The sequence below is a fragment of the Lottia gigantea genome (assembly GCF_000327385.1).
Source record: "Lottia gigantea unplaced genomic scaffold LOTGIsca_163, whole genome shotgun sequence".
Taxonomy (NCBI): Eukaryota; Metazoa; Mollusca; class Gastropoda; family Lottiidae; genus Lottia; species Lottia gigantea.
Window position 1 is genome coordinate 118,121 of NW_008708015.1, and position 22,568 is coordinate 140,688.

Genomic DNA, 22,568 nt, shown 5'->3' on the forward strand with positions numbered 1-22,568 from the left:
TTTGTAGAATTTGGGAGTTGTCATTGTTTAAAAAAATATTTAAATATTAAATTTCAATGAGATCTAAAATGTACAACAACAAATATTATCAGAAGATTTGTTATATAGAAGAGGGGCCAGGGTCTTTGATAATCTAAGGACAAATCTACAAAATAAACGACAGATACAGAAAATATAGATCTAACTTCAAGAAACATCAATCAGACCAGCGAGAAGCCAGACAAGCAGAAAATGACTGAAAGCTTACCATTGCTAGAAGATACAATGGAAGCTGGATCGACTGATGAATTGGCATCTAAAAAGGGTGGAAAATAAACTCTGTATTCTCGTATCTGAGGGTGTATTTCAGTTATACATGATTTATTCAGTTATTAATATTTTTCTAGTTTGAGCTTCTCAAGAGAAACGTTGTAGCTCTGTTAGTTTGATTCTGATCTGTTGTTTTATAATTTTGTTGCCAGGCTTGTTTTGAATTTAATCTAAATCACAAGATGATATTTTATAAATGGCACCAGGATGATCTGATCTAAAGACATTCTGGAATCTGGCAGGGATTGTTTCAAAGCATCATCTGATGATTGTGTGGCACTCCCAAAAATTAAAAACTGGTTCATTTCAAAAGAAACTGATCATTGTTAGTACCAAAAAGAGTTCAATAATTCATCAAAATTGTCAACTGTAGTTAGACATTGCTGGCATAAAAGATCAAATCAGTATCTCTGATGTTGAAAGCCTCTATCATGAATAAATGAATGAATGAATGAATGAATGAATAAATGAATATATCATGATATAACTGAAACAACATGAGAATTATGATAAAGGGACCAAAGACTGTTACATGAAAACAGAATGTTATAGCAAATAGTAGAAAACAACTTGCTATATTCAGACATTTCCTGGCCTTAATCGAATATTAATACCTTATTTAGACATAATTTAGATGATAGGAAATACAGTAATAAATCTGTTATAAAAGTCACAGTTCTTTTTCTATGTTATTTCAAAACTTTTAGAATATTCATAAAAAATACTTATGCTTTCCAAAACTTCAATTTTTTTTTAATTTTCTAATAATCTTTCTAAATTTATGTAAATTTTGGACTAATCAACAAGAATCAAGAACTTTACTGTTTTCCAAAATCTTTCCTGTGTTCAAAACCTACTAAATTTAATAATTCTGTCTGAATATAGCAACCAAATTAGTAAAAAAATTTAAGCTTGAAAAATTAAGCAAAATGTTAATAAAAAATTAAAGCATCAAAGTTGGTTTGTATTGTGTTTTCTGTTAAATATGTTCTCAGGACTGTTGATTTTTAAATAAAAACTGGCCCTGCCGGTCAAGTCTGGCAAATAGAGCCAAATGAACAGTCATGGGAACAGTTTCACAAAAAAAATCTTACAATAAGAAAGGTAAATTATAAGTATTTTTGTAAAACAGGACACTGGTATATCATGTTGTATATATTTTTGTAATACAATGTATCTAAAGTTATATAGGTAAATGAAAGAAGTGTAGACATGAGAATAAGTTCTTTGTGTCTAACTTCAATAGGGACGCAGGCTGAATCATATAGGTCAGTTGTGAAACTCTGAGTAACAACAACCTGTTTTTTTTGGTTCTGTTTTATTATTTCTAGGTATATGAATGTATATATGCATGTATATTACAGTTTGTGTATTTGTGTATATTCTTAAAGAAAACATTAATCAACAGAAAAAAAATCTTCAAAATATGTCGTTTGCACTAAAACTTCATGTTGTCTGTTTACCAAAGCAATAATGCTAGACAGGAATAGCCAAAAGACTGAACCAATGCAAAGCTAGGGCCTGATGTCAAAAACTTCATTTTTTACGATTTTCTACATAAATAATTTCTAAAAATTTGATACAATATTAAACATCATAATGTAACAATGTTTTTGACAACAGACCTGAGGAATGAACGAAACCCATTCAATGTTCTCAAACCAGCAATGAAGGTACCGAGCCATTCAATGATTATTAAAACTGTGCATAACAACTCTTACCTTCGACTATTAATTTACAGGACTGGGTTGTCTCCCCTTGTGAGTTGACGGCACGACAGGAATAAACTCCCTCATCCTCGGGGAAAACTTCGGTTATCTGTAGCTGACAATTGTCTCCTATTGTGCTTATTTGGTAAACCTGAAATTACCGAAATCTGTTATAAGAAAGGCGAAATATCATGTTTAAAATTTTATTTAAATACAAATCTGCGCTCATCATGATAATTTCGAAATTATTCATTCAAATTTATCCAAAACAAAGTTTTTATTTACTTTATTCTGACCATAATTCGAAATAAACAGCATTTAGATTTTAAGAAAATACAGAAAGATGCTAGAAAGTTATTTGAATATTCAACTGTTAATCAATTAAGATGAAATTGTTCAATCTGGAATATAAAAGGTATCACGCTAAACAAAATAAACCACATGAAAATTCCCATTTTAAAATCAATTTCACTTAAATATTACCTGTCCATCAAGAAGTTCTTCACCATCTCGTAACCATGTGACCTGGGGGCGTGGTTCACCTTTGACCTTACATTGAAATGAGGCTGTGTCACCATCACGACAGACTAGATCTTGTAATTCGGATTGGAATTCAGGTTTAAAGCTGAAAGGAGACAAGAGTTATAATATTTATGGTTGTAGTGGTGTCATCTATTAGTCGTACACGTTGTAAGATAATACAATCATGGTACTATTACCTATATATCATATCTTTCATCAATAAGAACATAATAGATAGGGATTGGAAAGGGATTCGAATCTTTTATGTGTATTGGAAATTCTTATATCATTAATTTGAACAAATTCCAATTTTCAGCCTGAAGTCTGTGATCCCTGCAATTCCACCAAAAGTAAGCGTTTTATGTGACACTAACGCACAAGCTGAAATTGATACCCAAGGACCTTTGCGATAGTGACGTCATAAAATTTTTAGAAAACCTCTTCACAATCCCTCTAATAATCTATTATGTTCTTATTGTTGGATGAAAGATATGATATATAGGAACACATGGTGGAATGATACGACTGAGTTTCTCAACTCTCCATTTCAGACTCAGAATTGTACCAGACAGTCTGGTTTGATTATCATAGATATTTCACAAAACTTAACTAAACATGATTATAACATTCTGATTGGTCAAAAAATTAAACTTATCTTAGATTTACTTTTATTAACCAATCATATTACAGTATTCACAAGTTAAAATTCCAAAAGGTCCGTGTTTAATAAAAAAAAATAAATGTTTTTCTATTTGAATAATACAAAATGTCACTTACTTTCCATCATCAGATTGAGTTTTCGGTGAAGAAGGAGACGGAGATTTAGATGATGTTTTTGAAGGTTGAGGTTTGTCTGAAATAAAATAACAAGAAAATAAAACAATCATCTATAACACTAGAATATTTATAGTTGTAATCTCGTTAAAATCTTCACAAACAGGGTACTAGTACTGTTAGGATATTTTATAAACACCAGGTACACTGATGGCTGCTGATGATTCTCATAGATCTGTGTTATGTAGATTGAAATGAAACTGATTTTAATGTTTCAGTCATCGAATTGGTGAAATACTAAAATCAACTTTATATTCTAAAACCTAATCTAAAATTTTCAAGAATCTGATATTTAATTAGGTGACATTTTCATTATGAACTGAAATTCAAAAACTGTTATTCTAAAGCTTCAAGAAGTCAATTTGGAGCTCCAGTCAGACACGACTGTCAAATACGTCCAAAATAACCATGGTTGCAACCACAAGGCTGTACGGTTTTGAATTATATTTGGGACAGACACATCATTAATTCTTTCGAAGAGAATTTTTAAGATCAGGGAAAGGACAAGACTTCAGTAGATCTAAGATTCTTATTTTGATAATAACATTGCCAACTTATTGTAGAATTGTTTTTTTTTGTATAAACAATATTTATTGACATAATAGGATTAGGGAACAGGCTTTCGTCTTTAGTACCCTCTCCTTAAAGTTATATTACCTGTGACATTCACCCAGGATCTTGTTTTAATGATAATTTTATCAGGGAATGTGGCAACACAGGCATATAATCCACTGTGTTTATCACTAATATTATTCAGACGTAGTGTTTGAGTTCCATTTTCATCAGACCAAACATCTCTAGTTATCTGTTGAAGAAATAAAATTAACTGAGTGTATAAATAGTTCATTAGCTGTAACCAATGTTTCGTCAAACTGGTATTTTAAATTTCAAGTTTAGTTTTGCGGTTCAGATTATAAGGACCTGGGTTTTTTATTTCCTTGTTTTCTGCTACTGCTTACTGAAATTGGGCAATGACATGAAATCTCTGCCAGAACAACAGCAGACCCGTAGCTCGAGGTAGAGAGGGGGGCCAGGCCCCTCTTAAGAAAATTTTGCCCCTCCCCCCCCTGAAAAATTTAAATGACTTAAATGACATGTTGAATCGCTATAGTTGAGCCCTTCTAAAAAATTTGCCCGACCCTGGGCTAGCTACGGGCCTGGACAACAGCATAAGCTTAATGACTATTCATTTCTAACAGTCCAAATATCTTCAATGAAATAACCATCTGTTTTCCTGCACTCAATTGAGCAAATAATTATAGGTGCATTTTGACAGGACAGCAGTATAAGCTGTCATAATGTCCTTATATTTCTAACTGTCAAAAGATAGCCTGGCCACTTCTTGAGAAAAAACACACGAAAAGTTCAAGATGGCTTCAATTGTTGAAAATCTAATCTGTAATTACCTGTTTACCATCCTTCTCCCAGACAATTTTTAAAGCTCCTTCAATTTTACAAACTAATTCTAGATTATCTCCCTTTACAGCTGTCACCTCCTCTTCTAAGGGCTTGGTAAAAGTTGTGGGTAGAGTTTTCCTGAAAACAGAAAATGATTATGCAAATTTCAAGTGAAATTGTGAATTAAATTCAGAATACTAAAATAGATAGTCAAAATCTAAACATTGCTCTTGTGGATACAAAGTTTCAGTGATACTCATTTGGGGTCCCTCAATCGAGATTCATGTTCCTTGCTAACAGAATTGGGGGTGAAACTAAATACTGAAATGCCAGCCCACTCCTGGGGTCTTAATTACAAAATTTAAATTTAGAATGATTTCAACTGTATTTTCCTCTGATTAGTCAATCATTTATTGATGTCAAATTCAAGTTTTGGACGAGATATTTGATTGAAGCAATTATCTTGATTAAATCTAAATCAGGATTTCCAGAAATCTAGGACCAAAAGACTTACTTTGATTTGGCTCTTCTCTCAACCTTAGGCGTAACTGGTTTCTCGATTTCAATATCTAATCTGGCGAAGCAGGAATCAGCTCCAGCTGGGGACGAGATGTTGACAGAATATTTACCTTCGTCTGGTTTAATTATTTCAGCGATACGGAGCTGATGTTTACCTCCCTTGGATATTAGTTTAAGGGAATCGCTATTTTTTATTACTTTACCAGCCTTAGACCTGCAATAGAAAGTACATAACAATGAAATGGAGTTATGTGTCCTATTTTTGAATACTTTTTTTGGACATATGAAAAAAGGTTTTGCTCATAAGAAAAACACAGCAATGCATCATTAAAGTTGTCTTTTACCTAAAAGATGTGTGGACTGGATTCCAGTAACTGATTCTGAAGGTGAACGAGCACATGAACTTGACTCCCTGACACAGCTATTATAAGCAAGTTTGCAAAACTAAAGACTATTAGTTCATATCTGTTGAGAATGGAATTTGAGTCAAGTCAATTGGAATTGATGTATTGACTCACCAAGCTAGAGTAGGGGTGGGGTTTCCTCCCACTTCACATTCCAATATGGCCTCACTACCTAGGGTTAGGTAGAGATCTTCTGGCTTACGAATAAAATACGGGGCTACCATGTCTTCTGAAATAAAACAGTGAGAAATGTATAATTAGCTGTGAATAATTACTTGTATCACCATCTTAAATGTAACGTCATAAAAATCATGTCTACCACATTACGCATGCTCCTGAGAGAAGTCGCTTGTTTTCCTCTTCACCTCAACTCTAGTCACCAGCTTGGCAGATCATCTGTATATTAACTATGTATCGGGTATGATGATTAAACCAACTCAGTTATAAATACTCAACAGTAGTCCTTATTGCCTCAGCAGATATCATAACATTGAAAACATCTTCAATATTCTACCATATTGCTACTATTTCTTCTAGTACAATCAGCAAAATGAACTTTCCATTTTCTTTTGAAAACTTATCAGGGTTCATGCATAGGGTATAGTATGTATATGGCCTATACATATCTAATTGAGACATGTAGCCATTAGTAAGGATCTTTACCTTCTTTAGGTTGATCAACATCTTTAGGTTTGAGTTTAATGATAGGTTTATCTGAAGGTTTATCTGTCATCGGCACATAATCTCCTTCAAAACCTTCATCTTCTAGTTTCGCTTTCTCTTTTTTACTGTCTTGTAGATGCCAAGTAATTCGTTCCTGTCCATCTTTTAATATACAGTCCAATCTAACATTCATTCCCTCCATTACATCTATATTACGTGGCAGGTGCTTGATAAAGAATGGAGCTGAAAATAAATTTTAAATAAAAATTCAGAACAGAAAAATAATTGTCAAAGATCATAGAACTGTAATGGATGGACCATCAACTTGTCACTCTATTAGCCTACAGTTCCTGAACAATAAGGAAAGTATCTGGCACTACAAAACATAACAATAAACCCTAATTAATGAAACTGTTTCTAATAAAACTTTCTTAACAAATATTACAATCAAATATACATTTAAAATGACTAGAATAAGCCACCTAAATAATAGACCAGACCCGTAGCTAGTCCAGAGTCTCAGGGGGGCCACATTTGTTTAAGGGTGCTCAACTATAGCGACTCAACAAAACATTTAAGTCATCTAAAGTTTTCTAGCTATGGGCCTGCAATAGACTTCAAATCTTTCCTGCCAATCTTCTCAATTCAAGTTGAAATAATATACAAGTAGTTATAAATATACAATGGCTAGAATAAGGTGTCTAGACAATAGACTGTAAATCTGATGATGTTCATAATTTCAAGTTTTAATAAAATAGTTATAGTATGAGTAAAAATTCTTAAAAACAATTTAATAAAAATAGCAAATTAAAGCATATTATTAGTTGAGTTTTGCTGTAAAAATTGTAGCAGAATGACAAAAGTATATTGAAGAGCGACATTGAATTTGGTTCAATTGCATCTGAAAATAATATATTACTCTGCTGATAGAACCAAAACCAAGCTATAGATATAGTAAGCCTAAGGTAAAAGTTTACACTTCAAATAATATTAAGGGTGATAATTTAATATACAAATAAGCAATAAATGTTATTTCTCTTAAACAAAACAGATACGAAGATAAGAATCTGATGGATTGCAGTAAAAGCATAAAGAGAGCAAGAAATATGTTTGAGTTTCCAAGCTATATGAAAAATAAAAGAAAATGCTAAGTAGCTGCCATATTAGCTGAATCCTCCAGAATTAGAAAAATTCTTCCTTAGTATAAGCAACGAAAGCATTAAAAACCAGCAAGGTTTTAATCAGAGCAAGAGTTAACGATGCCCTAACACCACAGTGATTACCAGTTGTGTATGGTTGTGAATAATGAAAGTGGTTATGAGCACCTAATATATCTTACAGCTCAGTAGCTTGAGAGTTGCGTTCGAAACTTACTACCATTAATCGTAACCACACACAATTAGTGATTGCTATGGTGTCAGAGCAAGAGTAAGAATCAAATAAAAAAATGTGAAATTCCTACCAATGGGTGTTCGTCCATCTAGAACCATAAAAACAAAATTATTACAATTCAATATTTCAATGCATGACCAAAATTTAAATGTGACATCATAAAATAATGATAGATAATAATAATAATAATGATTCGACTTACCAGCTCTCTTTCTGGTTGGTCCAAATTCTGGTTCACTGACTAATGGATGGACATCACTGAAATACATTCATATGAAATTATGCCACAGTTTTTGATTTCACCAGTCATATACAAATTGAAGTTAGGAAAGGGTGCGTATTATACTCGCAAATATACAGTATATGTATTATAAATAGTAACTCATGACTGAGGAGGTTTAGAAAGTGGTGCGTATTGTACTCGCAATTATAAAATATATGCATTGCTTATAGTAACTTATAAAAAAAATGTTCATGAGGTTTTGTTGATATCTTTATTTTGTCCAGGCAGGTTACAGTGACAGAGAGTTTCCAGATTAACTGGAGGATCAGAAGGTGTATATAGTTTATAATATTCTCAATTATACTCTAGTATCTTATCTTATGACTTATCCTCATATGAATAGTTCATTTGCTGCAACCAATATATTGCCAATATGTTATTTTGGATTTCAGGTTTCGTTTTGAAGTTCAGATCATTAGTACATGGTTTTGACTTTTAATTGTGACTAAGCCAATATTGAGATGAGAAATAAAAAATGAACATACCCTTCCATGCCTTCAGGTCTTGGTTTAACTACGACCTTACATGAAGTCTCTATAATACCAAATACATTGGTAGCTCGGACAATATACTCTCCTGAATCAGTCAACATCACAGACTGTATCTCAAATGTATGCATCAAACCTAACATCATAATACGGTGACGACTGCCGTAAGACAGATCGCGATAGCCCTTGTGCCATGTGACTGAAAAATGAGGAAACAGATTATTGATAGAGCGTCACACAATTACAAGACTGACACATGTCTGTCAAATCTTTTGTCATTTATTTCTTGAGTAGTATTTCTACTTTTACTTTCCCAATAAAAATCGAAATTCTCTTATTTTGCTTTTTGCCATTTATTGTAGACCAAATGATAGCCAGCTAGCTTGTTTCTTCTGCAATAGTGCAACGGCAATGTTTTTGCAGTTCAGACCAATTTCAACATCTTTTGAAAGAATCAATAAATAAGACAACCTACCCATTGGTGGAGGAAGACCATCGACAGAACAATCTAATTTTAGTTTCTCTCCTTCCCACAATTCTACAGTGTGTTGTAATTGTAAAGTGAAGTTCGGTGGTTTGCCCGGTTCTGTCAGCTGTTCGGGAGCGTCGTAAATACGTTCTGCCCAAACCTTCTGGAGATGTTCGTCACGTTTCTGTTTCTCGCGAGGAGGTGATCTGGCTGCAGCTAAAAATAAAATTAATATTTTGAGGGCTTGTGAAAAAATGAATTGAAAATGAAACCGATATTTTGAGAGCTTATGATTGTGAATTGAAGAAAATTGAAAATGAAACCCATATTTTGGAGAATTTAGATTGAAATTTCAACACAAAATGAGTTTCTTGTCACAACAATCCAATACATTTCAATATAAGTTTTGTGTCCCTGTTGCAGGACTGAAAGAAGTATATCTTAATAACAATGTTAGAGTAATGTTGAACTTTTTTAGAGGAAAATCTTTTTTACGAAAAAACAAAAGATTTATTTCTTTTCACATGTCATTTCAATAAGGTTTCATAGAATATTTCATTCAGAAGTTTGTATTTCTTCCTCACCTTTGACTCTGAGTGTAGCTGAACATTTACATCTTCCAGATTTACTATAGGCAATACAGTAGAACAGACCAGCATCAGATCGTTTAGCTTTCTTTATAATCAGTTTAGCAGTACCATCACGTTCAGCTATTACCGTTATTCTAGAGGAATCTGTTAGCTCTATCATATCTTTTTGCCTGTAATGAGAAGTTATAGTATATAACAAACATAGAAAATCATGTACTAGAGAGAACAAGGAGGAAGGGAGGAGAGGGAGCGGGGGTGACTCCAAATGGATATTAAAGTTTTATTAGTGCTTAGTGTCTACCTAGCCTTAGTGCTACCAGAATCCCTTTAGAGTTCTGTTATAATTTTTGGCCTATAAAGAGTTTTTTTTTTTTTCAGATGGAGCCTAGAAACTTTAAGAAATTTAATCAAGAAATCTTTCAGAGATTTCAATCTTTCTAAAAATTAAAAATCTTTCTTTCAGAACACAAGAAACTTTCAGAAATTTACCATTTGAATTTGGGCATTGGTTTACCCACAGCAACACATTCAAATACTACTTCTTCTCCTTCCACTACACTGATATCTTGTAGTGGTGTCAGGAACTTGGGGCGGGCAAAGTCTAGTTCTGTCACCTCTTCATCTAGACCTAAAACATAAAACATGGAATCTAAGAGCTACTGAATTTTTCAATTGTTAAATACACAACATTGATACAGGTTGTTGATTTCAGTGGTTGTGCCCATCATCTAGTCAGTTACAGTCAGTTGCTAGTATGTGGTCAAATTATTGATATGGCGGTTACCCTCATGTCGGCCATGTTGGATCCAATGAGATGCTATACACCCTGACATTTCTTTTAAGAGTAAAAATAATTATTCATAGAAAGATCCTGGGTAATGAAATACAAGCAACTTCCAGTCATCTTATATAAACAACATTTACCTGATCAATTCCTATAATCATAATTTGCCAAAGTTAGGTGTATTTTGGGCATGTAAATAAACAAAGGTAGACTACTCACATTCAACATCAAGATAGGCGTTACAGGTAACTGTTCCCTCACTGTTTCTAGCTTCACAGGTATAGGATCCAATATCCTGGATTGATGCCTGTTGTATCTCCAGTGACAGTAAACCATAGTTATTCTGTAAACAGACAAGATGGAGAATTAAACTAATGATTACTGACTATTTGCTACAAAATATCATTATATTCCCTGACAATAATAGAATAATTGCATAAGGACAACACAAAGATAAAGGTTTTATTTTAATACTTATGAGTTTTATTCTTCTCTTCGTAGTTTAACAAGATAAAGAATCAAACCAATTCTTATGCCCAATTCTTTATGAAATTAGGTCTCCGACAAAAAATATAAAATCATTTAATAAAAAGACATGGGAAAAGTTTTTCCAATTTTTCCAATTTTTTTTTGGACAATTTTAACAAGTTTGTATGTTTACTGTGTTCATTGTATTGTATGTAGTAGGATTTTAAATCTGTTTCTATAGTTTGGACAAATTCGCTATTTTTTTAGGAAGAGGAGAGGCCCTTCTAATAGTCTGGATGTACACTCATATTATTCTTGTACCAAGCATCAAGATAATTTTGATAAAATGTGCCTTGCTTTTTATATTCAGATCTTGAAAACTTTCCTTTCAAATATCAAAATCTCAGAACATTTCCTGCAGTACCCTAATCTTACAGTTCTGACAACAATTAAAGTTTATCTTCTTTTTTCTCTATCAAATGCTAAGCTATGAAAACATCCTAAAATCATTTCATAATTCTGAAACCTGCTTAATATACATGTTTTCATATACCGTTAGTTCACTAAAAGTTTCCGTTTAAAGTCTTAAAAGGTAACTTCCGGAATTTTAACATGATTTGAATGGGTCTACTGAGTACTTATGTAAGTCATCAAGTACAAATGTCTGGAGGTGATACCAAGATTATTGTTTAGTTTTGACAATTCATTCATCTACTAGCTTTCAGCTTACAAAAACTTGCAGAAAATTCCTGTTACTGAACATAAAAAAAGGTTCCTACTTGTACAAGTCACACAGTACTAAAGCCCAGAAAAGTTCTAGAAAATTTCTGTTACTCAAGTGCCCCTATCCTAAAAAAAACTTGCTACTTGTATAAGTCACTTGGTACTAAAGGCAATTGGTTATATTATAGAAAATATGTTTATATATAACTTTGTATAACTTTGTATAACATATGTTGTTTTGAGGAAGGTACTTGCTGTAATGTTTGGATGTTTATAAAACAGGTGTTCAAAAATAACAGTTGAAGTCATATATTCATCTAATGATCCAGTTTTCAAGGTGATAGATCTTAGCTTCTGATATCTGTAGCACTGTTTAGAATGAAAACCTGACAACTGGTTTGTATACAATTGCATACAATAAACTGCTGTTGGAAGTGATGACAGTTTGTTTATTGGGTGTTAAGAAAATCAACTAGAAAATTTAGGAGTGAATTTAGACATGTTTAAAGCAGATAACTGAATCTGGAAAAAGATCTGTTTTGTATTTTATGGTTGATAATTTTATGAGCCAATCTGGTGTTGATTTTCAACTCCGTCCACCAAGCTCTAATATTATAGAATAAAGATAACCAGGAAGTAGGTCATAGTGCCAGGTAAATGGTAAAGGTAAAAACCTGAAACTTGATTCCTCCCACCTGGTTACAGACCAGTTTTTACTCGGTACCTTATCATACCTGACTGTATATACAGTTCAATATATAGACCAGAATTATAATCAACATAACCTAACTTTAAAATAATTTTTACAAGAGAATTTTAAATTCCCCTGCTCTTTATTCAATGAAATGAAATAGAGTTTTACATCCTACTGTTATGTATCCTAAATGTGTTCTGTACATATATTTTTTTAGTTTTATATCCCACTATTATGTATCTTATTGGACTAATCAAATGAAATATAGTTTATATCCTACTGTTCTGTATCCTATTGGACTAATCAAATGAAATATAGTTTATATCCTACTGTTCTGTATCTTATTGGACTTATCAAATGAAATATAGTTTATATCCTACTGTTCTGTACCATATTGGACTTATGAAATGAAATATAGTTTATATCCCACTGTTCTGTATCTTATTGGACTAATGAAATGAAATATAGTTTATATCCCACTGTTCTGTACCTTATTGGACTAATGAAATGAAATAGAGTTTAATATCCTACTGTTCTGTATCTTATTGGACTAATGAAATGAAATGTAGTTTTATATCTTACTGTTCTGTACCTTATTAGACTAATGAAATGAAATAGAGTTTAATATCCTACTGTTCTGTACCGTATGGGACTAATGAAATGAAATAGAGTTTTATATCCTACTGTTATGTACTTTATTAGACTAATGAAATGAAATAGAGTTTAATATCCTACTGTTCTGTACCGTATGGGACTAATGAAATGAAATAGAGTTTTATATCCTACTGTTATGTACTTTATTAGACTAATGAAATGAAATAGAGTTTAATATCCTACTGTTCTGTGCCATATTAGAATATGAAAATGAATTTGAGTTGTATATCCTACTTGTCCAACTTCAGTAGGGATGCAGGCAGTTGTCTGAAGATTGCATAGCGTGAAACTCTGAGTTCATGTTTTGGTTTATCAAAAGAATTCTAATTCTAGATAGGTAAGTAATGAAATATCAGTAATTATCTTACTAGTTTTAGATAGGTACTATAGATATGTACTATATGAAATATGGTCTGTATGAAATATTATCACAAGGTAAACTAATCAGTATAATAATTAAATAAAGTATCTACTGGTGGTAAATTACTTTTCTATAACTTACAGCTGGGATTCTAACTCTAGACAATTATGCATATCAATTACATCATATACATACTAATAATTAGGTAGATAAAAACGTAATCGCTATTATTTGTTTTATAAAGTGGTTTCAAGGTGATATCTTAGGGTTGATTAACCTGGTATAGTACAGAATGGCAGAATTGGTAAACTTATTCCTGGCAATTCTCAGATGTGATACCAGTTTCATTAAATCGTGCTTATCAATTTGTGAACGAAATGTGAATCAAATGTTATGATAATTTTCTAGGTTCTAACTTAAAATGGCAGAATTGGTAGAAATTCAGTCAATTGATATTAAATTGGTAAGTAGCGAATCAATGATCATACTATGTTTAAAAGATAATGAACTTTACATTTCTGAAATGAAGGTCATTCATACAAGAATTTGGTACATTATCCATAAAGCGAATGGTAAATCAAGTTTTATTTTTATGTTTGTTCCTCAAATTAATACAGATTGGCAAGGTGCAATTCTCAATCAATCTAAACAGAACAAAAAAAAAGACTCTTTCTTTCCAAGACTAATAATTTTGAACACATAGATTGACAAAATTATAATAGTTACACGAAATCTTCCTCAGATTTAAAATCTAATCCAGTTTTGCTGAACGAAGAGGTCGAATCTGTGTAAGATATGCAGTCTTATCTAAGATGGTATATAATGTATATGAGTGATTTTTTTCAGGAATTATAACCAAAGGTTGAAGGATTGCCCAATAATTGACAAACGTCCAAAATCGATAAAGATGCCATGAACAGATGTGAGAAAAAAGAGAAAGATTTCCTACCGAAATCGGCTCCTGATAGGTCAGCACCTCCATATTTATCCCAGATTCAATAAAGGGCGTGGTCCAAATATTTCACCAAAAATTTAAGTTCAAATGAAATATTAATCCAGGGAATCAACTAGTTTATCCAAACTTAGTGAAGTGAGTCTCAGTTCACTAATTGAATATTAGTAGACACACAGGTGATCACCAGCTGTCCAAGACTACATTCAAATAACTAGTACAGATCAACTAGTCTTTTTATATGATAAAGGTGCCTTTCAGAATGAAGTGTCATGTTTTGATTATGGGATGGTTGTCAAGGAGATATATGGTGTAAATATCAGAGAGCAGACAGGTAGAAGTGTTATGGTGTGTTCGCTACTGGTGGTAAATACCTCTCTAGCACTACACCTTACATACAGGAGATGACTTACTTCTAATATATGTTCAATCTGATTCTCTTGAATTTCTGCCAAAGTTTTATACATTTGGTGTTTATATTTGAAATGTCATGTTTTTATAAGTTTTCTCATGGATACTTTTATCTCAAACACTCTTTGTACTTCAGTCAAATGTTCCAAATCTGATGTGTCTATTATTATACAATTTGATGGATATATTTTTTTGGAAGATTTTCATCTTTTGTAAAGGTAGCTTTCAAACGTTATGTACTCATGTATTAAAGATGGGTTTCCTTAATTTTTTTAGTGTCAAATTAAGCAAACTATTTGATGAATTGGTGTAATGAATTATCATGTATTCTTAATCATATCATAAATGCTCATGTTTGTACAGTCTGGATAAACAAAAGAAGACTTTTTGACCTTTCATGATCCTTCACTCATTGGAATTCTGCTGGTAATTCTTTTCTAATTTAGCTAATTATGAACATTTGAGACAAACTGGTATTTTTCCAAGTTCCAAGAAAATAAGGGAACCCATCTTTAAAGAAATGTGTTTTATCCCATAATTATTGTCTTGTGTTATATATGTGCTCCTTGCTTCTATATGTCGTTCAAATCTTATAGCTTTATCAAGTTCTAAATATCATACATGAGAATTTCAGCATGTATATTCTATAATTATTAGAATTGTGTTACAGTAGAAGTTTTTGTACTAGTCTAGTCAAACATTGGTATCTATGCTGTAATATGGTATTAGATTTATTTGAGATAAATCGAAACCAATGAATATATAGGAAGAGAAAACGAGAGTAAACAAATCCAGTAACAATATTTCATCAATATTTTCTTACTGTTAATCGGATGAGTAAATAAACACAGCTGATCACAGCTAAAAAAGTTTTGCTTATCGAAATGGAATCAGGGACACTAGTTTTCCTTAACACGCATAAACAAGAGCTGTATTTTAGCTTCAGTATACATTTTCTTCCTTAATCCTTCCACATATAAAGCAGATTGACTGTGTTTATGTTATAAATGATCCTTGGATGTAAATAAATTACCCTTCCATGCAATACTTGAAATGTGATATAAGTATTTATGAAATAAATTCTGTTTTATGTCATATTTTTCAGCAAATGATTGGTCTAATTGAGAAAATGATTTATATTGAGTAGATAATAAAGAAATTAAACCTACCCTAACACTGTAGTGTTTGTCTTTAGTGATCTCTTCACCATGTTTAAACCAGCGAATAGACGGTTCAGGTATTCCCAGGACGGAACAGGACAATTTAACGTAGGAACCTTCCGGTACCGATTTATTTCTCAACTGTACTGTAAAGTCTGGTGGTGTCTGAAATTTATATTTCATCATTGGGGCATCAACCAGGTCTTCAGCATCTTCTCCGTGAGATGGCTCCATTTTCATTTCTGTAATAAAAATACAGGAAATAATTAAACAATATTGGTTATGTGAGGTTTGATATACTCAAAGAGGTTGTCATATTCTCTACTTAAGAGTTTCATTATCACACAGGTCATCATTATTATCAAGAAATGGGTCCTACATGACACGCTTTGATTAATATAAAGCAATGTCATAAGAACAAGACTATGGTAGAAAACTTGTTAGATTACAATGGAGGACTAAAAATATCTGTGAAACAAAATTGTGATCTATTTAATCACATTGCTCCATTATTGACTGGCCAACACTTACTCTGTATTCTGATTATAGCCTCTGTAGAAGCTGTGCCTGCCTCATTGATAGCTCTGCACATAAACGATCCTGAATCATCAATCATAGCTTCCTGTATAGAGAGAACACAGAATCCATCGTCCTCCATCTTCATTCTACATCTTCTATCTGAGTCTATTCGCTTACGATCTTTATACCTATAATTAGATAAAAACATGGTAAGTATGGCAATAAAATATATACCAGCATTAAAACAGACGCGTTTCTAAGAGTCGTTAGGCGAGGTAGCCATAGAATTGTCAAGATGGGCACAGGTAATTCTTTCTCTATGTAAAATGATAAGAAATTCAAGGGTCAGGGGACCAAAACCACACCAGCATCAATTCTGGTCGATTCAGGAGCGCATTACATCAATAGACGAGCGCTAATTTCACAGAGCTCAAGTGATCCAGTTACTTGATTGGTTGAGAACTACTTTCAATTTTATTTTCAGTCTTATGTTATCAGCCAATCAGATTACTGCATTTCCTTCAATTCTGATTCATCTATTCATGTTTTTGTGAAAAAGGGTCAGAGTGTATTTCTGAAGCTGATAGAATCATTCTTCAGCAAGGGATCAATTTGTACTCAGGGTTACCTGCTTGAGAATGACTCTAGTTGCAATAATAAAAATAATGACAAGAGCTCGGATATAAAATCCTGTAACTAACAAATACTGACCATTCTATTTGAGGTGTTGGTGATCCTGACACCATACATTCTAGTCTGGCTCGACTTCCCTCCGTGATCGTCATATTCACTAGTTTCTGGGTAAATTCTGGCGCCATACAACCAGCTGGTATTTTTTCTGAAAGTTCAAAGAATTCATTTAAAACCATATATCACTTGTTTAATCAATAATTCCAAATGTTATTATTTGACTGTTAGACTTGTTGATGGTAGAAGTAAGAAGGCATTTTGTAACAAATATGAAAATTCTTATTAAGGGACATAACTCCATTTAAGATCAATGTTGATCTTGAGCTCACAAGTTAAACACTCTGAGAATGTGGGTTGCTGGAGACGTTAGTTTTATCAAGGCTATTTATACCAAATTAAAAAATGCCGATGAAGGGAAGAAACTCTATTTAAGATCTTTAAACCATTGCACTTGCGTTCCTAGTCTAGATAGCTTGCGTCAGTGAGTTTAACTTTGGAACTTAGATAATCCAGATGATTAGTGTCAAATTTGAAAAATGTTTTTGAAGGGACATAACTCTATCTAAGACCACTACTATACTAACCTTTGACCTTGAGTTCACAAGATGAAGATGACTGTCCATGTTGGTTCGTGGCTTGACATCTATATTCACCAGAATCGGTAGTCAGAGCATCCTGTATTATCAGTCTATATACAGATTTAGATTCCTTGATATTAATTCTCTCAGATGGTATCAGTTTGATATCTCCATGGTACCAGACAACTTCAGGATCAGGTCGACCTCTCACTGGAATTTAAATTTAAATCAAAAATTGCAACATGTTATCTGCCAGGGATGCTGTTTTGACATTGAACTGTGTGGGTATACTCTCTTTGTACAGCTGGGTTATTAAAAGGTTATATATATAATTCAACTGACTGACATAAAAATGCAACCCGTAAAAGTCTTTACAGAATTTTCGAAAGAATTTTTGTCTCAGAAAAAACCAAACTTTGTGTTTATTTGAGATAAAAAATTTCCAACTGTTTCTAAATGAGGAACCTGTAGTAATAGTTTTTTTTAACTGGTTTGGATTTCTTCCAATTGTACATGTCAAAATGATAAATTCTTACTGCTGTTTTAGAATAAAAATACCAAAATAAACATTTCATTCATTCAAGTCTGACTTTCAAATAACATTTGTAAACAACAACAACATTTGTCATTTTTAGATTCAGGGTCATGCAAATGAAAGCAGAAGAATTTTGAAAAGAAATAAAACAGAACTGAAAGAAATTCAAGGCGGTGATTTTACTTCAGTGACACAACGTTACCTTTGTTTGTTTGCGTTATGAGCCTCGTTCTGGATTCAATATGGCCGACTCATGAATAAGGTCTAGGGAAGCAGTAAATAAAGTAAAACTATTACCTGTGACAGTAAGTTCGATATAATCACCAACTTGTTTAACCTGATCTAACAATGGCAGGATAAATTCTGGAGATATTTCACTGTCGCCTGTATCTAGTGATTGTTTTCTGGTTCTGAAATATAAATTCAATAATCTCTTTAGTTCTAAAATATGTTACTATTAGTTTGATAAAGATGAGAAAACCATCGTCTAGATATCACATTTTTAGATAAAGCAGTAATTGTTTATAGTCAATTAACGGTGTCACTCAGAGAAGTATATTAATTTATCACATCAATCATGGGACATTATAACATTGAGGTAGCTGAATTGTTAATAAGAGTTTGTTGTCTCTAGGATGATTAGGTGACAAGAAGTTGAATACAAAGATCAATGTGCAATTTCTTAACAATAATTGCCCTGACACCTGCAATAGGACTTATTTTAGTCTTTTTAGGGCTCAAAAACATTTAAGTTAACTTCAAGCTAATATGTAAACGTAAAGTATAGTAATTGTATTTGCAACCTACCGTAATTTCGAGGCTGTTTCTCCCTCCTTCTTCTTACGTCTATGTCTAACCTCTACAATAATTAACATAAATCATTAATTAAAAAGCAAAAAAACATGGAAGTTAATAATTTAGAATTGCACTGGAACATTACCTAGACTAAAATCTTATCTGGAATTCAACAAGGGCCGTAACTAAGGTCTTTTTGCTATAAGCAAACATTCATTTGTTTTTAAAGTCAGTTATGCCTTTCATGCTTTCGATGGACTTAAAATGGTAGGCACCTTTACTATAGGTTTAAAAGAGGAGATATATCAATCATATATCAATTTTTGTCAAATTTGGAACGAGGCATTTTGGCTTACAAACATACATATCTGAAATATTTGCAATACAAGATCAATTATGCACAACAATAGATCTTGGGAACCCCAAATCAAGCATTAACAAGTAATATTCAGTACAGTTCCACTAATAACAGAACAGTACTATAAGGCTATTTCAGAAAAAGATTGCCCCAACAATTATTATAGCATTATCATAGAAACCCAAACACAATTCCTACCTTCTATCTTGAGATCAGCGCTAGTTTTAATGTCACCAAGTTCGTTCTTAGCAACGCAGGTATAATAACCTCCATCTTCAAGGTCAAGGTCTTTAATAGACAAGGTGGCGACACCATCTTTATAAGCGGTCTTGAATTTCTTACCTGGTTCCAGCTCATCACCATCCTTCAACCTAGAAACAGACGACCCATCACTAGCAACAATCTCGTTTTTAACAGCCGTCAAAACTTCTTCAAGACTCAAAACATGTTCAGACGACACTTCTTCTGCTGGAGGGGGATCTTCTAATTGTGTGAAATTAAATGACGATTCCACTTTTTCCTGAATTTCTGATCGGATCTGGGCTATTTCTGCATCTAGTTCCTGAGTATCTGCTTCCAAAATGTTCACAGAGCTTTCAGTAATGGTGTCCTCAAGGTCTACTTGCTGGGTTGATTCGTCCACGCTGAGGATATCAAAATCACTAACCACAGCTTCGCGCTCATCATCAGGACATTCTATGTCTGATTCGGGGATCGTTGTCAATTCACATTCCTCAAAATCGCTCAACAACGATTCGTTTCCAGTATCTATGGAAATCTCGGAACTGACTTCCTCACGATGACGTTTATAATCAACCGTGGTAACGAGAGTTTCAGTTTCGCTCGCTACGCTACTTGTTTCCATGGAGTATCCAACATCCAGCTCATCTTCAGTAGAAGCATCAGAGAATCTTCTCCTGGGTTTCTTCTTCTCGTTACGATCAGACAAGAATTTGGAAACCAGACTTTTGGAAACTAACGGCGCTGCTGGAGGAATCTTAAACTGTTCTAGAATATCTGACTTGACTGATGATTTACGTCTATTTTGAAATTGTTCCCCGCTATCAAAGGTAGCGGCTGCAGCACGAACTCCTGCCACTACATTCTCCTGCCCCTCCATCATCTCCAGGTCCTGAAAGGGGCACTGATGAGGTTCCCCTTCTGGTCCATCGTGATGGGGACACTTGTGCTTCAACAACCAGAATACCATACTCATCTTGGCAGTTTTTGAGGTTTATCTTGCGATTATTTTAAATATTCACTCAGATATCAAATAATCAAAACTGATACACAAACAAAATCATTTATCAATGTCTGCTAATTCCAAAAAGTATGATTCAATTTTATTTCATCAAAACAGAAACTAGATATAAAAAACACTTCAATAGAACTGATAATTCCTTCAAATCAAGCCAATATATTAACAGAAACACAAGATGTTGAAGTATGTTTAGAAAGTGGAATTAGTAGTTATCAAAGTTTGTTTATCTCTATAAATGATGTTTATATCAAACTTGGCAGATAATTTCCATAACGTAACTATTTTCTCTCCAAATTTCTTAAATTCTTTACCAGAAATATACCTGTAGTTCTAGATACACCTGAACTGTTTTTACAGGTATTCTCTGTTTTATCAATCTTATCTTATATTGAAAATAACGCTACTTGATCATAAAAACACTGATTGATTCTAAATTGCTTTGAATTTGATTGAGTCTTGAAATCTTCCGATCAGTTGTTTTGTTTTCTTTCATTTTTTTTAAATTAATAAAAAAAAATATACCAATTTCTTAACATAAACAGTCAAAAATCAAAAGAGTTAATGCTTCTTTATACACAAAGTTTTTCGAATTTATCATCCCTTTTTTTTTAGAGAGTTCACACAATAATACCGTCTATTTTGTGTTTCACATGTTATCTATATGTTAATTTGTAAAGGTATGTTTGAAGTGAAGAGTCACTCACAAGAAACAATCCAAATCAGAGATAACTTTAATACAAAGATAAGTGTTGGTGATATAACTTTTTTGATTAATTCTTGTAAAGTTTGTTTCACAGCAAGCACAAATAAAATTCAGAAAGTTTTGGTATTTTGAATGTTAAATCTAGTTTATTAATCATCAAGTCTGGGTATAAAATAAAATTAACAACAGGTGGGAATTAAATGTATCAATTAGAATATTGGATCATCTTGACCTGTGGTATTATTATTCCCTTCAAATTATCAAATCTTTTGTAAATTACTGATTTTTTCCAAACTTTGAATTTTTTCATTAGTGGTCTTTCATCAAATTTGTCTTTCATCAGTCAAACACTTATTTTTTCAACAATATTTTCCTCAGGCTACATCCAATTGAGGTTCCAAAATTGAAAATCACTTTATAACTTAAACCAGATCTCTAAATTTCCAAACCAAGAATTGAACTTTAAATCCAGGAAATATTTTCCAAAAGTATTCAAAAATCACACAAAGTAAAAGAGGACGCCAAAAAAGTTCCAGCAGAATCAACCTTTTATATATGACTTTCCAAGTTTTTACGGAACAGATTCCACAAGAAATAATCCAATATCCACAAAACACATCAACTCTTTTCCAAACTTAAATCACTGTTAATATTTGGGAAAGAGTTTTTGATCGAAAAAGAATCTGTTCCCAACTTGTTGTCGAACCAGTGGCCTTCTGCTGCCAATTTCAAGTTATTTTTGATTCTCTCAGCCCAGAGTAAGATAGATTACATGTTTAAAGACGAGAAGGCGAGAAGGCAGGAGTATAGGAACAGTGCCAACAATTTAACCTTTTAAATCTGACTTTACCTAGCATATGTCTCAATACAGATATATTAAGTAACGAGTAGGTGTATATATGTTCTTCATCAACAAATCATTAAACCTCCACAATAATTGTTCTTTTCATATTACTTCACTATCTATTATTATACTAATTACAGTTTTAATCAGGCTTGTTCATTAACTATAATCTGCCTTAATTTCTTCTGTTGTTCTTTTGTTCTGTACCTTATTGTCTACGAATATAAACAGAGATTTTATCCTACTGTTCTGTATCCTATTGGACTAATGAAATGAAATGGAGTTTTATATCCTACTGTTCTGTATCTTATTAGACTAATGAAATGAAATGGAGTTTTATATCCTACTGTTCTGTATATTATTGGACTAATGAAATGAAATGGAGTTTTATATCCTACTGTTCTGTATCCTATTGGACTAATGAAATGAAATGGAGTTTTATATCCTACTGTCCTGTACCATATTGGACTTATGAAATGAAATTGAGTTTTATATCCT

At 32.6% G+C, this 22,568-nt stretch overlaps 1 protein-coding gene across 1 annotated transcript; it reads right to left on the reverse strand.

Annotated features, from left to right (window-relative positions):
• Positions 1 to 1,845: 1,845 nt before the first annotated feature.
• On the reverse strand, positions 1,846 to 20,478 carry LOTGIDRAFT_173543 (hypothetical protein; the record flags this gene model as incomplete). The annotated part of the gene is made up of 22 exons (XM_009051298.1): positions 1,846 to 1,877; positions 2,031 to 2,169; positions 2,502 to 2,643; positions 3,318 to 3,393; positions 4,032 to 4,179; positions 4,781 to 4,910; positions 5,287 to 5,505; positions 5,810 to 5,924; positions 6,359 to 6,601; positions 7,953 to 8,008; positions 8,519 to 8,720; positions 8,997 to 9,206; positions 9,575 to 9,750; positions 10,070 to 10,208; positions 10,584 to 10,707; positions 15,797 to 16,029; positions 16,319 to 16,494; positions 17,018 to 17,144; positions 17,581 to 17,784; positions 18,407 to 18,519; positions 18,917 to 18,968; positions 19,461 to 20,478. The coding sequence occupies 22 exons, from the start codon at positions 20,476 to 20,478 to the stop codon at positions 1,846 to 1,848; spliced, it is 4,074 nt and encodes a 1,357-aa protein (XP_009049546.1).
• Positions 20,479 to 22,568: the final 2,090 nt, after the last annotated feature.